At 36.4% G+C, this 19,426-nt stretch overlaps 2 protein-coding genes across 2 annotated transcripts; one reads left to right on the forward strand and one right to left on the reverse strand.

Moving 5' to 3' along the window:
• The first annotated feature begins 5,674 nt into the window (after window positions 1–5,674).
• LOC105884153 (olfactory receptor 4C15-like) lies at window positions 5,675–6,610 on the forward strand. The gene has a single exon (XM_012787872.3). It carries the CDS (start codon window positions 5,675–5,677, stop codon window positions 6,608–6,610), a length of 936 nt encoding a protein of 311 aa, XP_012643326.3.
• Window positions 6,611–18,263: 11,653 nt separating this feature from the next.
• Window positions 18,264–19,199, reverse strand: LOC105884163 (olfactory receptor 4C15-like). Its single transcript, XM_012787881.2, has one exon. The coding sequence runs from the start codon at window positions 19,197–19,199 to the stop codon at window positions 18,264–18,266; it is 936 nt and encodes a 311-aa protein (XP_012643335.2).
• Between the last annotated feature and the right edge of the window lie 227 nt (window positions 19,200–19,426).

The raw sequence follows: 19,426 nt of genomic DNA on the forward strand, positions 1-19,426 counted from the left end.
CAGAATAAGCTGCTACCTAGAGGAGAGTGTGAATTTAGCATTCATACCAGAGTGGTATGGCTGTTTATGGAAAGTATACAAGAGCTTACAATTTTAATGTAAGATTCTGTGTAACGTTAGCATATTAGTTCCATCTATGCAAATGAATTATGCCTGAACCCCACCTCCTTTGTCTGAACTGTTTAGGTGATAAAAAATATGGTATTGTGGTTTTTAAACCTGATGTTTAATTTTAAATATTCTAATAATAATAACATATACATAGCAAATAAAAAGTCACTATAATTTTTAGGATTCCTTCCAGATTATAAGATTATACTTAAAATATCTTTACAAATGAGCAAAATAATTACAGTAGTTAGTGTTTTTCTCACTCATAAATAAAAACGCTTCTCCTATGTCTTCATATTTTACTGTTTAATATATATGGCACCATGTGTTATTAAATTCTGATAGCCTTATTTACATAAAGTTTTTCATATTGAATATTTTAGATATTTCTCAATGTTCACTATTATAAATGGCATGGCACCATTTTTCATTATAAAAGAATCCCATCTCATTTCAACTTCAGAATAAATGTTTACAACTGGGGTTACTAGTATAAACAACATAAACATGTTCATAATTCTGATAACATTTACTAATATATTTTCTAAAAAGATTACATGGATGAGGCAGTTATATTGCAATTTTAGAATAGGTATAATTAAAAATTAGCATGATTTTAAAAACACATGTTATATTTGTAAGACAGATTCAATTTTCTTGCTCTATTTCTGTCCATTTTATAGATGCTTAAAATTAATGCTGACATCAATATTTGATTTCTACTTTGAAAAATACATTAATAATAACTGTTTATTTTACATTCATGGGTCAGCAGCTTGGACAAGTGTTACTACTATCTCTTTTAGAGCAGATGCGGCTGAGGCATAGTGATTTGTTCAATGACACATGACTAGTACATGATGAAGCTGGGATTGGTTGAGTTTTGCTAACACAAAATCAACAATTTTTTTTTAGTGAACTTTTCTTGTGGAATAATATTAGATTAAGAGAAAAGTTACTAAGAGAGCATAGCAACTTTACACTACTGTTTACTGATATCAACTTACATTATCATGGTTACATTTGACAAAACTACTAAATGAACATTGACATATTACTCTTAATGATACATCAGATTTAATTCACATTTCACTAATTTGTCCACTACTGTCCTTTTTGTGTTCTAGGATTCAACCTGGGACAACACATGGCATATAGGGCAATTAGTTTTCAAATGATTTAAAATCATAACTCTTGTGATCACAAACGATGAGGACACTATACTCTCCATTGCCAAAATTTTAACACTAACTTTGGAAATGCCTTTGCCTGAAAGAAGAAGGGGTGGGTTTGTTTATAAATGAACAATATTCTAATTCTAATATAGTGTTGCTCTTGGAACACCCAGGATAAAAGAAGTGGAGCATTTAATAGTTGCATAATTATCCAATTAATATAGAGTCCTCTGTTCATTTGCACCCAATTAGGTTTTCTTTGTGCAATGAAGCTATCTGAACAGTAGTGGATGCTGGTGGGTCTGAGAGCCACAGTCATTTATTCAGGAATTATGAAGGACGTTTAAAAGTGTTGTATATTTTAAAAATGTCACCTCTGTACAGAGACCGATCACACAAAATGTTTTACACTTGAAAATTAATAACAGGATTTGTAAAAACTATGTTGGTCATGGCAAAGCAGAAATTAGGAGTGAAGATGTTTCTTCTCTGTGTCAGTGGCTTGGGAGCTTGTTCTCACCACTCATCATGACCTTCCAAGCTTGTTACTGCATCAGTGTTTTTGTGTGAGTTGTCTTACCTGATTCTCACAAGAACCCTATCAATAGACATTCTTCTTGTACCCATTTACAGAAGTGGCAGCTGAGGCTTTAAAAATTTGAAGAATTTTCACTAACATGTTCCACCTCAGTAGCAGATCTTGGATTTAAACCCAGGTCTACAAGAGTCTGGAGGTAATGGTCTTACTCATTTCACTTCATTGTCATTCCTGCTTTGGTCCTAGGCTAAGCGGAGCACTGCTGGATCATATATCGGTATCTTTTGCTTTGTAATAAGTGGGTGTTGACTGATCCAAAACCTTACAGGGTTTAGTTGAACTCTTCTTTTCTTGACAATAACTTATAACTGGACATGGGGCTCATCATGCAGGCACCGGTTAGAATGATCTGAAGACATAATGGAAATTGCTGTTTTAAAGGACAGATATTAACATATACAACCAAGTATTTGTTTTATTAACATTTGATTGTTTCTGTTAACTCTTAGTGGCATTCATAAGAATCAGCTTATTTGTAAGCCCCACAATAATTCCTGGTTTTCTATTCACTTATTTTTCTGCAAATATATGTATGTTTATATATACAAATATTAACACATGTGGACATACATATGTGCTATTTCACTGAAACATTTCAGTTACACATATAGATGAGAATCCAGTCATACTGTGAAGCTGTGCCTACATGTGGAAAATAAAGTCAAAGGTTGGATAATTATCTGGATGATTCATTCCAAAATTGTCTTGGGTAAGGAAGATGGCTTTATTTTTTTTTTTTTTTAGCATTTTTTTTATTTTGGCACTTTATGGGGTACAAATTTTAAGGTTTCAATAAATGCTCTTTTCCCCCCTCCCCCCAAAAGTCTGAGTTTCCAGCATGACCATCCCCCAGATGATGCACATCTCACTCATTATGTATGTATATACCCTTCCCCCTCCCCCCTCCCACCTGCCCAATACCCTATTACTGTAGTACCTATGTGTCTACTTAGGTGCTGCTCAGTTAATACCAGTTTGCTGGTGAGTATATGTGGTGCTTGTTTTTCCATTCTTGGGATACTTCATTTAGTAGAATGAGTTCCAGCTCTAACCAGGAAAATATAAGATGTGCTATATCACCAGTGTTTCTTAGAGCTGAATAGTACTTCATGGTATACATATACCATATTTTATTAATCCACTCTTGGATTGATGGGCACTTGGGCTGTTTCCATAGCCTTGCAATTATGAATTGTGCTGTTATAAACATTTGAGTGCAGGTATCTTTTTTGTAGAGTGTCATTGGATCTTTTGGGTAGATGCCCAGTAATGGGATTGCTGGATCAAATGGTAGATTCACTTGTATCGCTTTAAGGTATCTCCATATTGCTTTCCACAGAGGTTGAACTAGTTTGCAGTCCCACCAGCAGTGTAGGAGTGTTCCTCCTTCTCCACATTCATGCCAGTATTTATTGTTTGGAGACTTTTTGATAAAGGCCATTCTCACTGGAGTTAAGTGATATCTCATTGTGGTTTTGATTTGCATTTCCCTGATGATTAGAGATGATGAGCATTTTTTCATATGTTTGTTGGCCATTCTTCTGTCTTCTTTAGAAAAGTTTCTGTTCAAGTCCTTTGCCCACTTTTTGATAGGGTTATTTGATTTTTTTCTCGGTGATTTTCGTGAGTCCTAAGTATATTCTAGTTATCAGCCCCTTATCGGATGCGTAGGATGCAACAATTTTCTCCCATTCTGTAGGTTGTCTGTTTATTTTCATGACTGTTTCTTTGGCTGTGCAGAAGCTTTGTAGTTTGATCAGGTCCCATTTATTTATTTTTGTTGCTGCTGTGATTGCCTTTGGAGACTTCTTCATAAACTCTTTGCCTAGGCTGATGTCTAGGAGAGTGTTTCCAACTTTTTCCTCTAGAATTCTAATAGTTTCATACCTTAGGTTTAAGTCTCTTATCCAGCGTGAGTTGATTTTTGTGAGAGGTGAAAGGTATGGGTCCTGCTTCAGCCTTCTACAAGTGGCTATCCAGTTTTCCCAGCACCATTTATTGAAAAGGGATTCTTTTCCCCAGCATATGTTTTTGTCTGCTTTGTCAAAGTTTAGATGGCTATATGAGGACGGTTTTATATCAGGATTCTCAGATCTGTTCCACTGGTCAATATTCCTATTTTTGTGCCAATACCATATTGATTTAATTACAACAGCTTTGTAGTATAGTTTGATATCTGGCATATTAGTACCTCCCATTTTGTTTATGTTACCTAGAATTGCTTTTGATATTTGGGGTTTTCTTTGGTTCCATACGAAGCGTAAAATTATTTTTTCTCTATCTGTGAAGAATGCTGATGGGATTTTAATAGGTATTGCATTGAATCTGTAGATCAGTTTGGATAGTATAGACATTTTAATGATGTTGAATCTGCCGATCCACGAACACAGTATGGATTTCCATCTGTTAACATCCTCTGCTATTTCCTTCCTCATTGTTTCAGAGTTCTCCCTGTAGAGGAAGATGGCTTTTTAAGTGAGCTCATAGTAAGTACAATTGGTAAGGGAATTTTATCATAAATAACATTTTCACATCTTCAATTTTGACCCTCATTATGATCTGGAAGATGAGCAGGTGAGCTATTAATATATACACACCTCACTGCATTGGATAATGTCAAATACATTTGAAACATGTGTATCCTTAGTAGTTATAGCTGATCAGACCTGACTGCATTGTGAAAATAATTGACAAACAATTAATAAAGCCTCAAGAAACTGTCTTATTGCAACTTGTTTCTCTTCCTTCCCTGTGGGGAGGCCACCAATTTATCTGTAAGTATTTGTAGAAAGGTCAACCCTACTCTGAAGTTCTTGTTGAAAAAAGAAAATCTTCTCCCTGTTGATCAACTGGGTGCTGGGGCCAGAGATTCTGTGTTCAAACCACAGATCAAGCATCTGTTGTTTGCTTGAACTGAGTTAGCTTTGTTAAGCATGAGTTTCCCACCAATCAAACAAGGACGATACGACTTCACAGACTGTTTTCTAGGCAGTGGGTCCTGAAACCCACCTATTTCACTTAGTCACTATGACAATATTCTGATATGGGCATTAGTATTTTTATTAAGTTCTGTTCTCATTTTAAAATGAAAGACTGAAAATAAACTCAATACCGAGTGCATACTTGTTATGTATTAAGTTTACAGCTAGGACTCTTCCACGGATCATTCTCTTTTATGAAGAATGAATTAATTCATTTAATGAGCCAATACAGTTCTGATTTTCAAATAAACATTTGAGGAGTAGCCATGATTTTGAAGGGGCTTTTAAACTGCATGTTATTTCTTCTTCTATATGTAGGTGTGGAGTTTCCAGGTTAGGATGTCATGCTGGTCACCATTGCTCCCATTCCATCCCAGCAGCAGGCATCACTAATAAATTACAGACATCCTTTTCTCATAACTCATATGTAACTTCAGATGCTTCTCAACAATTCACTCCAGGAAGCCACCAGTAAATGATCAGAGCTGGCACTTGAGATCAAAACTACTTCTCTTCTCTGCCACGTGTGGATGCTTTCCTCCCCCAATATTGAAACTATGGCTCTCTTAAGGCATTCAGTAATCTATCTCCACCTCAGTTCTGCCTGACCTTTCACTACTACCTTCAACAAATTTGAGTATTTTGTTCTCAGTGACAACACCAGTCACTCAGATAATTTTGTATGTGGATGCTCCAACTTGTTGATGACTACAATATACAACTTGAACTGAAGAAAATTTTTTCATTATCATGACTGCATATTCTATATGATCACCATTGCTGGAGATTTCACCTTTTCCTTGGAAATTATGCACAACCAAAGCTTTGTTACTGAATTTGTCCTTCTGGGGCTTTCACAGAATCCAAATGTTCAGAAAATGTTATTTGTTGTATTTTTGTTTGTCTATATTGCAATAGTCATGATAAACATGTTAATTGTAGTAACCATCAGCAGCAGCCCTGCACTGCTGGGATCCCCCATGTACTTCTTCCTGGCTTTCCTCTCCTTCCTAGATGTATGCTTCTCTTCCTTCTTCATGCCAAAGATGATCATGGATTCACTCAATGAGAGGAAAACCATCTCTTTTGAAGGCTGCATTATGCAGGTTTTTGCTGATCACTTCCTTAGTGGGGCAGAGTTGATTGTCCTCACAGCCATGGCCTATGATCGGTATGTGGCCATTTGCAAGCCTTTGCATTACTCTTCCATCATGAACCGCAGGTTCTGTGGCATTCTCATTGGGGTAGCCTGGGCCGGGGGCTTCTTGCATTCCATGATACAAATACTCTTTATTTTTCCGTTGCCCTTTTGTGGTCCCAATGTCATTGATCACTTCTTGTGTGACTTGCATCCATTACTGGAGCTTGCCTGCACTGACACTCACATCTTTGGCTTTTTTGCAGTGGCCAACAGTGGGTTTTTCTGCATCATAGTCTTCTCTTTATTGCTTGTCTCCTATGGTGTCATCTTGTTCTCTCTGAGAACATACAGTTCCAAAGGTCGGAGAAAAGCTCTGTCTACCTGTGGATCTCACATTACTGTTGTGGTTTTGTTCTTTGTCCCATGCATGTATGTATACTCACGACCTCCATCTACTTTCTCTTCTGACAAAATGGTGACAATAGTTTACACCATCCTAACTCCCTTGCTCAATCCTTTAATTTATACTTTTAGGAATAAGGAGGTAAAAAATGCCATGAGGAAAGTATGGAACAGATTGGTGGTGGTTTCTGATGGCAAATAAAATATTAAAGTGTTTTTTTTATAAAATCAAGGTCAAGAGTAAAAAGGTTAAAATCGTCACGGATGAAATCTTTATTGGATATGTCTTGTATATCTTTGATGGTAGACTTTTTATTACTGCTTGTATCTTGCTATTTTTATTGGTTTATTCAGGTTTTGGATTTCTTTTTGGTGTTTTGTGTCTAGGAATTTGTCCATTTATTCTATTTTTTCCAATTTATTGGAATATAGTTGCTCATAGTAGTCTGCAATGATCTCTTGGATTTCTGCAGTATCAATTATAATTTCTTTTTCTTTTTGTTTAAATAATATTTTTATTTCAAATATGACAGGAGTACAGATCCTTTTTTTTACATGGGTTATTTCTGTAATGCTTGAGTTCTGATTATAAGTTATGCCTGTAACCCAAATAGTGTTCATAGTACCCATTACGTTGGTTTGTTCCCCTCCCCCCCCTCCCCACGGGCTGCTTTCTACTGAGTTTTATTTTCCTCTGTGCATTTCAATGCTCATCAGTTAGTTTTCCTAATTTTATAGTGAGTACATGTAGTGTTTGTTTTTCCATTCTTGCAATACTTCACTTAGGAGAATGGTCTCCCATCAATTCATGTGGTTAATAATATGTAATATATGTATCCCATAGAGTACTACTCAGCCATAAAAAGGATGTATGCATATCTCCTGTTTCATCTCTTACTTTATTTATTTGGGTCTTCTCTCTTCTTTCTTAGTCTGGCCAAAGGAGTGTCTATTTTGTTTATCTTTTCAAAAACACAAATTTTTGTTTCATTGATCTTTTTTGTATATTTTTCTTTTGACTTCATTTATTTCTGCTCTGACCTTCATTATTTGTTTTCACTCTATGAATTTTGGGTTTGGTTTGCTCTTGTCTTTCCAGTTATTTGAGATACATCATTAGTTTCTTAATTTGAAGCTTTTCTACTTTTTTAATGTAGGTACTTATTGCTGTGAACTTTCCTCTCATTATTGCTTTGGCTGTATCCCATATGTTCTGTTTTCATTTCCTTTTGAGAAATTTTAAAATTTCCTTCTTAATCTCTTCATTTACACACTGGTCATTCAGGATCACATTGTTTAATTTCCATGTGTTTGAATATTTTCCCATGTTCCTCTTGTTATTAATTTCTAGTTTTATTCCATTCTAGTCAGGAAAAATGCTTGGTATGATTTCAAATTTTTGGAATTTTTTGAGATTTGTCTTGTGATCTAACATATGGTCTGTCCTTGAAAATGATCCATGAGATGAGGAGAACAATGTGAATTCTGTAGCTGTTAGATGAAATGTTCTGTAAATGCATATAAGTCCATTTGATCTATAGTGCAGGTTTAGTTCAATGTTTCATTGTTGATGTTCTGCCTTGATGGTCTGTGCAAACTTAAAGTGGACTATTAAGATCCCTAATGATCATTGTTTCAGGGTCTACCTTTCTTTAGCTCTGATACTCCAGTGTTGGGTGCATACATATTTCAAATTGTTATATGCTCTTGCTGAATTGACCGCTTTATCATTATATAATGACCTCTGTGTCTCTTTTTACAATTTGTGTCTTGAAATCTATTTTATCTGAGAGAAGTATAGCTACTCCTGTTCTTTTTTTATTTCCATTTGCATGCGATATCTTTTTCCATCCCTTTATTTTCAGTCTATGTGTGTCTATGTAGGTGGAACCTGTTTCTTGCAGATAACATACAGTTCGCTCTTGGTTTTTTATACCTTCAACCACTTTATGTCTTGTAATTGGAGAGTTTATTCCATTACCATTCAATATCATTGATAGGTAAAGACCTACTACTACCATGTTCTTATTTGAATTCTGGTTGTTCTATGGTATTCTCTTTCTTTCTTCTTGTCATCTTCCTTTGTTAAAAGTCATCTTTTCTGGTACTGTGTTTTATTTTCTTCATTTTATTTTTTTGGGGGGGATAACTCTCTTAGGATTTTTAGATTTTACTCAGTTTGACTTTGGCCAGACTGATGACTATGTGCCTTGGCAATGCCCTATTTGCCATGAATCCTCCTTGTGTTTGATGATCTTTTTGTATCTGAATGTCTAAATCTCTATCAATACCATAGAAATTTACATTCTATCAAACAGGTTTTACATGTTCTTTGCTTTTTGCTTTTGCCTCTAGGTATCCATTTGAGTCTTATATTTGTTTGCTTTACATAATCCCATATTTATTAGAGAGATTGTTCATACTTCTTGATTCTTGTTTTCTTCATTTTTGACTGACTTGTTTGATTTGAAAATCTTGTCTTCGAGATCTGAAATTCTTTCTTTTGCTTGTTGTAGTCTGTTTTAAAACTTTCCACTGTATATTGAAATTCCCTAAGGGAATCTTTCATATCCAGGGATTCTGTAATATATTATTTTCAGATTATCTGTGTCTTTAATTAATTTTTCATTCATGTCTCTAACTATGTTTTTGGTTTATTTGTGTTATTTTCAAATTTCTTTTCCATCTTATTGATTTTTACCCAGGGAGAGGTCACTTAAACGCATGTTTGAGTTTTGCTCTGGAAGATGGACCAGGCAGGAGGTGGTGGACAAAAGTGAATTTGTGACAGTGACACTCGTCTGCATCTCCCCACGCCCCTGTGGTATCACAGTCCAAGCTTGTGCTGGGGATGTTCATGTTGGATGAGTGTGCTGGTCTCCAAGCCATTGCTGAAATATTGCATGAGGGCAGTGGGGATTCCTATTCACAGAGGCAGGAGGCCATCTGTGTTTTGTCTGCCCAGGTTCCCCAGCAGCAGTGGCAATAGTGGCTGAGCAGGCCTACCTTGGGGGTGGAAGTGGGTGTCAGGTCTGTGGGCATTCACTCCACACAGGTTCGTTGGCAGAGTATGTTGGCTACCTAAAAAATTGGAAACAATGTTATGCGACTTTTGAGCTAAGAAATGTTTTAAAGGAATTTAAATAATATTAAATCAAGAAGAATAGTAGTGGCTAGCATGTAAAAGAATTCTAATCTTTACATAAAATTCTGAATTTTGGCATTTAAGCATTTATAACATTAATAAAAATAACTTTAATATCTGTATTTCATTTTTAAAAATTTATTGTGCTTAGGCCATTGATTCTTAAAGAAAAAGCACTCTTTAGACATTCTTCACATTATATAGTGTTAGATTAAATAACAGAATGTTCACTCTGCAATGTCCAAACATCAAAAGGAAGAAAATTCCTAAAGGATGTAAAACATTATACATGATAATCATATTTTAAAAATCATGCATAATAAATAATACAAAGAATAAGAAGAAAAAATGCAAGGAAAAATAAATTATTAATAACTAACGTGATATATCAAATTTACATCCAGGCATCCACTTGCTTTGTCACCTAGGGTTGGAACAGAAGTGTCCAACCAATTTCCACTGCAATATGACAGCACATGTTATTGCGGGTTTCCATAACCTAATGGGGGAAGCTCTGATCTCAAATTCCCAGAAGCCTGGCCCACCATACAGTGTGCCCCACAGAGCTGATTTCAGACATCATCAGGATGACTTAACTTAACCATACACCACTGATATTACAGTGGTCTCTCTACATACTCAGATGTATTAACACCTGTTTCTAATGCTACAGAGCAAGCATAGAAATCCTGACAATTATTAGCTATTCAGTAGCTGAGAAGCCTAGATGAATTTTGGTTCTGGACATCTCTTCTAGGAAGTAATCCAGAGAGATCATTTGGAAAATGTTTCTGGGCAACAGAACTGTTACCAAGAGGATCCACTATCCCCAGAGATGAAGAGCTTATTTTAAATCCCTCCAATGACTGCATTTTTAACATGACCCACTATCTTTCTTCTTCACTTTTCTTTGTCTTCCTTCTGTTTCCTGCCCTATCCGGGAAACATTTCTTCAACATGTCACTGGAGAATTTCATCCAGATTCCTTCTGTCAGCCATCTCCTTTACAAAGTCCACACCAAACAAAAAGTAAAAACATTATTAAAATATGAATTTCATATACCTTGAGAATTTGTATTTGTGTGAACACACACACACAAATATTACAGAACTATGCTAGCCCTATGAAATAACTTTATTACTTAGTGTAACTGAGTTCAAGCTCATACCACTCACTACAAGACAGCCTATAACTCGATAATGCAAGGTGTTGGGCAAAGGAAAGTGACTTTTATTCAGAAAGCCAGAAAACCAACTAAAAAACTAAAAAACCAACTAAAAAACTAATGAACCAAGAACCACCTTAAGTTAGTATAAACATTAAGCTCCTTTTTACTTTAAGGACACGGGAAGAGTTTGGTTGGGTCATGAGTGGAATGGGGAGCTGCAGACTCTTGTGCATCAGTGGAGTTTGAGGAGGTTGGAAAACTCCTTTGCTCTTGGTCAGTAAACTTTGGAGGAAGAAAGTCAGGATACAACTCTTTAGCACATCATTGTTACTCATATGATACTTTTCCATACCACCCTGGGGGTTACTTTTGGGAAAAGGAGGGTTGTCACCTTCCTTTTAGCCTATGTGCAGAGCTAAGCAGAAGCTTTATTTTTTTCTTTTTCTCCTTTTTATTTCATCATATTATGAGGGTACAAATATTGTTAAGGTCACATATATTGCCTTTGCCATCCATCTCCCCCGCCCTCCCCCCCCCCCCGTGTCAGAGTTTCAAGCGTGTCCATCCTCCAGGTGGTATGCACCCATCTCCTCCTCCCCCTCCCACCTGCCCGACACCCAGTAAAACTTGTTTTTTTTTTCCTTTGACATTTTGGTTATATTTTATAACTTTGCCTCGCCCTAAGAAGGGTTAGAGTTATGCCCTTCCCCTCCACAATGCTCGCCACATCCCTAGTATGTGGGTCTCCTCCCCCGAATCCCTTGTGAGCACTACCACCATTTCAGCACCATAGTTTTAATCAGTCAGTACCAATTTGATGGCAAGTACATGTAGAGCCCATTTTCCCAATCTTATGTCGCCTCACTTTGGATAAGGGGCTTAAGCTTAATCCAGGATTGTATAAGTGGTGCTAGCTCGCTGTCATTTGTTAGAATTGAGTAATATTCCATTGTGAGCATATACCAAATTTTGATTATCCACCTATGAATTGACGGGCACTTGGGTTGTTTCCATGTCCTTGCAATAGTGAATTGTGCTGCCATAAACATTCGGGTGCAGATGTCTTTATAATAGAATGTCTTATGCTCTTTTGTGTAGATGCCCAGCAATGCTATTGCTGAGTCAAATGTTATTTCTATTTCTAGCTGTTTGAGGTATCTCCAAATTCTTTTCCACAAAGGTTGCACTAATTTGCAGTCCCACCAGCAGTGTAAGAGTGTTCCTGTCTCTCCACATCCTCACTAGAATTTACTGTTTTGCGATTTCTTGTTACAGGCCATTCTCACTGGGGTTAGGTGGTATCTCATTGTGATTTTGATTTGCATTTCTCTGATGATTAGAGATGTTGAGAATTTTTTTATATGTTTGCAGATCATTATTTTGTCTTCTTTGGATAACTTTCTGTTCTTTTTTGTTGCCTATTTCTTGATGGGGTTGTTTGATTTTTTTCTTGTTAATTCTTTTAAGTTCTAGATAGATTCTTGTTATTCGACCTTTATCAGAAATATAGGGAACAAATATTTTCTCCAATTCTGTGGGTTGTCTATTTGCTCTAATGATAGTTTCCTTGGCTGTGCAGAACTTTTTAATTTGATCAGTTCCCATTTGTTTATTTTTGATGCACGGTGATTGCCTTGGGGGTCTTCCTCAAAAATTCTTTGCCTAGACTAATGTCTGCTAGGGTTTTCCCAACATCATCTTCTAGGATTCTTAATGTTTCATGCCTTAGGTTTAAATCTGTTATCCATCTTAACTGAATTTTTGTGAGAGGTGAGAGGTAGGGATTCTGATTCAATCTTCTGCATGTAGCTATCCAGTTTTCCCAGCACCATTTATTGAAGAGAGATTCTTTTCCCCATTATATATTTTTGTCTGCTTTGCCAAAGATTAGGTTACCATATGCTGATGGTTTCATCTCTGGCATCTCAGTTCTATTCCAAACATTGACGATTCTGTTCTTGGTAATCTTAAGTAAAAGGAACAAACTGGGAGGCATCAGTCTTTCTGACTTCAAGCTGTACTATAAAGCAATAATAGTTAATAAGCAGGAGCTTTTAATCTGAGATCAGAAGCAAAATGGAGCTAGTTATGCTAAGCTTCCCTTTCACTGTTGCATTCATTTGAGACAAGAAGATAAGAAAGGGTTTCACTCATTAGCAATGAGGTAATATGTTTTATAAAAGCAGAGGAAGGAAAAACTTGCACAATTTCAATTTTCTTTGTAACACCCTTTACACTAGTTACTGAAGTGATTTGCTTTCAGTTGCAACTGTGGTTGTCATGTCTGTGTTCAATTTTGCACAGGAAGATACTATTATAACTATTTATACTATGAGAATGTCAGTTAATGTTTCACATCCAAAAAAAAAAAAAAAACAAACACCAAAGTGAAAAAATAAATAAAACAAAAAACAAATAAGGAGATAGTCTCTCCAAGTCATATCTGGAATGTTCACCAATGTTTGTGAGTGAATATTTATAGATTGACAATAAATCTGATTTACATGACTAACATGTAGTAGCATCATTATGCAGATTAGGCATAATGATAATCTATGCAGTCACATCCCTGAAGGGCAGAGATGTCAGAAATGACATGGATGAAAGCATTTGGCTCTTCACTCTTTCCATGATGAAGTCTAAGATGATCAATGATTTTGGGTGAAGGCTAAAGCTGAATTTCAGAGCATCAATATTTAAAAATCTTCAAGAACTCAAATTTGAGAAACAATTATCTACACATTACAAAGTTACCCTCAGGTTGCATGTTTACAGACAATGGAAAATCCCAGGGGACACACAGTCTTGAGTGTGATGTAGCTGTGCCCCTGCTCTGTGTGACAGGAATGGGACAAGAGGGATCTCAGGGAGATGCTATGTGCAACGTCAGAGAGTTGGCATGAACTCAGAGATAGGAAAAACGCAGGAGGCCTCAGTCACAGTTCTCGACTGGGCAGGGCACTGGGGACAGAACACCACAGAAGGGGATGCTGTAATACGTTACAGCAGCTTTCACTTTGTTGGGGAAATTGGGACCTGCTAATAAGAGCCATATTTTGGTAGCTCAGCAGTACAATTCAGCTGTTGGGCTTCTTGCCAAGAAACCATTGGCAGCTAGAAGGTATCACTGGGGAATAGCAACAGTGCCTGTCGGCACGGAAGTGGTTTTGGCAAGAAGAACTGTGAATCATTAAAGCATTGCATCAGCCTCAGAGACCAAGACACCATGTTGGAAGGAGATATTGACCACAGCTTGCCATGTACCTCCGGGAATACACTTTTCCCTCCCTGCTTCCTCAGCCAGAGTCAGGGGCTGGACTTTCAAAGAATCTGTAAGCTGGGCTGATCTAAAGAAGGCATCACTGCTGTCACTTCAGCATAGGTCATGATCTCAAGAATTGACATCCTAGACAAACAAGGAATATGCTTATAAATATCTCTATATCAGCAAATTAATCATCCAGCGTTTTAAATTATGCAATAAGATGAAGGTAAATATATCTTTCATTAAGCAACCTTTTTGATCTCTTCACTTTAAGGAATTTCTTAGGGTAAAACTGTCTACAGACAGAGTCTACCCTCAGAAGGTATCAGGTCCATAAGACTCATGGTTCTGGAAGTTCATTTATTCACTGAGCTGCATAATAACTCTGTAAAAGACTGAAGAGAATTCATCTCATTATCATTTCCCTAACAGGAGATCTTACTCTACTTGGGTAGGCCTTAAATTCCAGGCTATATTTATTCCAGGAAACAATGATCTCTCAGATATCATACAATATTTTTTGCATGTCTGTTGGATCAACTTCCTTTGATGTTGGCTCCATTTTTCATCAGGCTGTCTCCACTTATGGTCAGATTATAGGGCAGGAGTTCTGGGCCTGTCCTTTCAGAAACTCTATCAGAAAACAGAGAAAGACATTTCTGCTTAATCTTCCCAAAAGTATGGTGTTTGCATGTCTTTTGCTACTAGACCTTATAAATAACACTCAGCAACAGACTTGACCAATTCATTATAGAACCCTGGTTCTCACTCTAATCCGCAGTTAGCATCTTCCACTTCATTTCATGCCTTGCTTTGCTTAATCCTTTATTAGTTGTTTCTGTTAGAGGAACTAAGTGGAATAATATAAAAATAAGGTTGTATAAACGGAGTAGTATAGATAACATAAGAAACATGGTTTTTCCACAGTTGTGAAAAATAGGGTAAATTATTTTTAAAGTTTAAATCAGAAAAGAGAAACAGACAGAAGGACCCACAACCAAGGAGAAAAAATGGCATGTGAGGATAACATTTTCCTTCACAGATATTGTCCAATATTCTACTCTTTCCTACTGATTTAAAATTCTGTCTTCATCAGCTGATATTGCAATTGATACTGCAAAATCCAAAACTCCAAAGGATCAAGAGACACCACTATAAGCATAATATGCCAATGAATTAGAAAACCTAGAATAAATGGTTAAATTTCTGGATACATACAACCTACAAAGAGTGAACCAGAAAAAAATTCAAAACCTCAATAAATGAATAACAAATAACAAGGTAGAAGCAATCATTAGAAATCTCACCCCAAAAAATGCCCAGGATCTGATGGCTTCCCTTCTGCATTCTACCAAAGATTCCAAGAAGAACAACTACCAATCCTACTTAAACTATTCCAAAACATTAAGGAGGAGGGTGTGCTCCCTAACTCATCTATGAGATATGTATAACCCTAATACCAAAAGAAAAAACACTAAAAAAAAGGAACCTATAGGCCAATATTTCTGGTGAACATTGATGCTGTATGAGCTGGAAGTAGCAGTGAGAAGCAATCAGAATGAAGTCTCATCTGTAGGCCTTCAGCGTGAGAATTACAGGAGAAGAAACATGCCGCACTTAGGAGGAATCATGGAAAAGAGAAACAGGAAAGCAATAAAAGAAAAGATATGTTCACATAAGAGTTTGAATGGCAGAGGATTCTGCTTATTATTAACCTGATCCAAAGGATCTAATGAAAGGAGATTTGGTGTGGTGAGAGTGGTGAGATTTATGATGAACACATGAAAGTTACAGTGCTGGAGGGATTCAAAACATAAACATTTTCTTAAAAACTGGCAATCCCTAGTTGGAGAAAAATTCATGCAATATCTTCAAATTCAGGGAACTAATAAATCTTCTGGACTTTCTATGCAATGTTTAGGAAGAACATAATCCAGTACACTGTTATCTGTGAATATAGAATGTTTTGTACTGCTACTTAGAATAGTACTTGGCAATAATACACAGTCAATATATGTCAAATTGAATTTATTTTTATTGAAAGATGTTTCTGTGGGTATTTCTGATGTCAGTTGCCTGTGCCAGGGCCGATAATTTCCCACTAAATCCATTATCCCCCCTGTGCAGTAAGAGATGGGTACATGTCATGACCAACCGAGTACAGGCTACTTTACTCACCCCCTGTGCATCCAGGTGTAGCTCTGTCACTACATTTTGTCTATTGAACATAAACAGAAGGGATATGTGTAACATAAAGAATCTAAGATGTTGACTCTGTATTCCTCAATTTTATTTGTCCTGTAAACTAATAATAAAATCTTAACACCATGGACCCCACTTAACTTATTAGAATGAATTTCATCATGCCTAGGTAAAATCAACAAAGAAAATAAAATGAAATGCTAAAACAAAAACTGTTGTTGAGAGAATTTTGAAAAATTCTGTTAACAAACCTAGTTTGAATGAAAAAGGCTAGGTACATGTCTTTCAATATTTGTATTTTCATATGCTAAATATTATATTTTTTCTTGTATATTATAACTAGAGACCACAATGAGAAGTTGTGAGGTCAAATAATTAAAACCTGTTTGAATTTCAGTGTTTCATGGATCAGGCATGAATCTTTGTTGTTCACAACAATCTGGCCAGCATAATGTTTTATTTTATAGTATGTCAACTCTTCAATTCACAGATTTATAAATTAATTGAGCCAATGATACCAGATCATCAATCTGTAGCTACTTCTCTGGGACAAAGGAAATACTTAACAATAAGAAGCTCTACGTGAAGGGAAGAAGACATTAAGAAGCTGCCCTTTCTACAAGGACAGACAGATGATGGACAAGCCAGGGAAGGAAGCAGGAAAAGCTCCACAGCATGTCCAAGCCTTTGTTGCACACTTGGTCTGCTTCCGTGCACACATGTATTCAGATATCATATATATCCTAATCTTAATCCCTTATGGACTTCCCTATGAAGATCATTGAAATCTTATCTGTAATCTGCCATATTTATTCTGAGAAATAAAACTAATGTCATACACTCTTCTACTTTGGGACTGTCACGGAATATGAAGGGAAAAAAAAAAGAAAAAATGTCACTCAGTGTCTTTGTAATAAATTAATATCATACACTCTTCTACTTTGGGAGTGTCATGGAATATTAAGGGGAAAAATATTGCTTAGTGCATTTATCTATAATAATTAATAGGCACTTTATTAGTTTTGATGTCATAGCAGAAATTTAAAGGCTTTATTGCAAGTAATATTATTTCAGAAGCCAGTTGGAAACCTGAGACTCACAAACCTTAATACAGGAATGACTTATAAGATGTGTCTACATTTGAATGAGCTCTTCATTGACAATTATTTAAAAAGAATTATTTTCACTGGGTAGACAAGAAAATTCCAATCATCAAATAAAATGAAATATTTTGAAATCTGCCTTTTCTTCTTTGCTGCCTCTGGCTTCTATTCTTCTGTAGGGGGAAATCACCTCACTACATCTACAACTTTGGTACCAGTTTTCTAGATACCTGGTTTCTTAAATGTTGCCTTAGATTATGCTTGAATAAGAGATAACCACTGCTAACTCCCTTGTGGAATCTGCTCCTTCTTCCTCTCCCATAGCTGGTTGGTAGAGAGTGATTACCTGACCCAAGAGGAACTCATCTGTAGGCATGACTGGCTCAATCATGTTTAGTGACTCAAGAAATTAACCAAGTGATTCACATTCTATAGCAGTTGGTAGTGGACCCACAGTAAAAGATGGAGTTCTGTGAAACAGAAACACCTATAGTTGAGGTTCTGTGAATGCTCTCGTCTCTGCTACTCCTCAGTCTTGGCTGTTTTTTTCTCTGAGACATGAATATCAGAGTCCCAAACATAGCCTTCAATTGGCATAGTTTGGGTAAATTTCTGTTCCTAATTGTTGAGATATTCTTGTCTTCCTTCCGGAAACATTTTTCAAAGCATGAAATGAATGACAAACAGTCTCATTAGGTGATTTCTCTTGTCATTATTTTTTTAGTATTAGACTCTAAGTCAATATAAAATTCAACACACTTTAATTTACATGTTTGATAGAGGGCTGCCAACTGAGAGTTGATGAGAATAAGAGGGTGCAAACATCATTTTCTGAGCCCTATTAAAGCTTTTGTTATAACATTATGTTACCTCCTTCTGTGCAGGTATATCCCTTAAATTTTTTGTCCAAGAATATTTTTGACTTTTTTAGTCTTAACCTCGACATGATAAAAAAAAAAAAGCTTAATATTTTATTGTCCATCATAAACCACCACCAATCTGTTCCATACTTTCTTCATAGCATTTTTTACTTCCTTATTCCTGAAAGTATAAATCAAAGGATTGAGCAAGGGAGTTAGGATGGTGTAAACTACTGCCACCATTTTGTCAGAGGAGTAAGCAGATGGTGGTCGTGAGTATACATATATGCACGGGACAAAGAACAAAACCACAACAGTAATGTGAGATCCACAAGTAGACAGAGCTTTTCTCCGACCTTCAGAACTATGACTTCTCAGAGAGAACAGGATGACACCATAGGAGACGAGCAACAAGAAGAAGATTATGATGCAGAAAAACCCAGTGTTGGCCACCACAAAAAAGCCAAAGATGTGAGTGTCAGTGCAGGCAAGCTCCAATAATGGATGTAAATCACACAAGAAGTGATCGATGACATTGGGACCACAAAACGGCAATTGGAAAATAAAGAGTATTTGTATCATGGAATGCAAGAAGCCCCCTGCCCAGGCAACCCCAATCAGAATGCCACATACCCTGCGGTTCATGATGGAGGAGTAATGCAAAGGCTTGCAAATGGCCACATACCGATCATAGGCCATGGCTGTGAGGACAATCAACTGTGCCCCACTAAGGAAGTGTTCAGCAAAAATCTGTATCATGCAACCTTCAAAGGAGATGGTTTTCTTCTCATAGAGAGAGTCCACAATCATCTTCGGGGTGAAGACAGAAGAGAAGCATTCATCTAGGAGGGACAGGAAAGCCAAGAAGAAGTACATGGGGGACCCCAGTAGAGCAGGGCTGCTAACGATGGTTACTACAATTATAGTGTTTCCCCCAACTGTTGCAATGTAGACAAACAAAAATGCAACAAATAATATTTTCTGAACATTGGGATTTTGTGAAAGCCCGAGGAGAATGAACTCAGTTACAAAGCTTTGGTTTTGCATGATTTCCAAGGAAAAGGTGACATCGGCAACAATGATCATCATGTAGCATCTGCAGTCATGATAAAGAAAAATTTACTTCAGTTCAATTGATACTATTATAGTCATCAATAAGTTGATGTATCCATATACAAAATTATATTAAGTGCTTCTGTTGTCACTGAGAACACAAAATTAGAAATTATTGAAGGTACTTTGGAAAGGATAGACAGAATTCGGTTGGATAAATT

This window comes from Microcebus murinus, chromosome 4 (genome assembly GCF_040939455.1).
Source record: "Microcebus murinus isolate Inina chromosome 4, M.murinus_Inina_mat1.0, whole genome shotgun sequence".
NCBI lineage: Eukaryota > Metazoa > Chordata > Mammalia > Primates > Cheirogaleidae > Microcebus > Microcebus murinus.